The sequence below is a fragment of the Vollenhovia emeryi genome, unplaced genomic scaffold (genome assembly GCF_000949405.1).
Source record: "Vollenhovia emeryi isolate VEMERY1.0 unplaced genomic scaffold, V.emery_V1.0 DF950847.1, whole genome shotgun sequence".
Lineage (NCBI taxonomy): Eukaryota > Metazoa > Arthropoda > Insecta > Hymenoptera > Formicidae > Vollenhovia > Vollenhovia emeryi.
The window spans coordinates 1-1,158 of record NW_011955519.1 but is presented as its reverse complement, the minus strand read 5'-3'; the positions used below and the strand labels follow the sequence as shown (position 1 = coordinate 1,158).

The following is a 1,158-nucleotide window of genomic DNA, read 5'->3' as shown; positions in this document are numbered from 1 at the left end:
AATAGAAAGCCTATTGATGTCCCACTCCCTATTAGAAACTGTAAGGCGCAACAAAGGGCAAGTCATGAGGTCTTGATAAAGAAAACCTGATCAGGCAATTTTAATTCTCGATGTTATATTTACTGTCAGGGCCCTGTCAGGGCTGCCTGATGAGTGCCTGTCTCGCCTGCCAAAAATCGAAAGTCCACAAACACACGCATTCGCCTGTAGGACAATTCGTCGGCCCCACAAGACGTTTTCAACACATACACATAGACCTGGTAGGATCACTACCGTTGTCTCGAGGATACAGATACTGCCTCACAGCAATCGACAGATTCACAAGATGACCTGAAGCTATTCCCGTGACAGATATATCCGCAGAGACAGTTGCCCACAACCTCTTCACACACTGGATCTCGAGGTTCGGCACACCCACACGCATCACTACGGACCAGGGTAGGCAATTTGAAGCCGACCTGTTCCGTCAGTTGAATAAAATAACAGGCACGGTGCATATACATACCACAGCCTATCATCCAGCAGCCAATGGAATGGTCGAGCGCTTACACCGGCAGATGAAGACTGCAATCAAGTGCCACGCAACGGAGGCATGGACAGAAGTGCTCCCAGTCATCATGATGGGGATCCGAGCAGCATATAAGGCAGATCTCCAAGCAACACCAGCAGAACTCGTATACGGTGAGACATTAAGACTACCTGGTGCATTTTTACAGGAAACTCCACAGGAGACCAGCAGCTTGAGCGACTTCATACTGCAGCTGAAGAAAGCCATGAGAGATCTACGACCACAGCCAGTAAAGAGGCATGGTACACCGGCCGTCTTCGAACATAAGGACCTGCCAAATTCAACGCACGTGTTCCTCAGGCACGACGCACCAAAAGCGTCCCTGCAACCAAGCTACGACGGCCCGTATGAAATCCTCAGCAGAACAGACAAATACTCCAAGTTACGGATTAACGGAAAGACCGCCCACGTAACAGTAGACAGAATCAAACCGGCATACATGTTGGCTGACCAGGACGAACCTAAAGCCACACCGGTTATACCAGCCCCGAAGAACTCTACGACGGGCACTCCAGCTCCAGAAGAGACGATCACAAGAAGCGGCAAGACGTCAAAGAAAACTGTCCGTTTCCAAGCCCCGGCTTTCAAAC

At 50.0% G+C, this 1,158-nt stretch overlaps 1 protein-coding gene across 1 annotated transcript; it reads left to right on the top strand.

The window, feature by feature from the left end:
* Positions 1–533: 533 nt before the first annotated feature.
* Positions 534–1,130, top strand: LOC105565319 (the record flags this gene model as incomplete). The annotated part of the gene is made up of 1 exon (XM_012018453.1): positions 534–1,130. A coding segment is annotated over exon 1 (597 nt), but the record flags the coding sequence as incomplete, so codon positions are not given.
* Between the last annotated feature and the right edge of the window lie 28 nt (positions 1,131–1,158).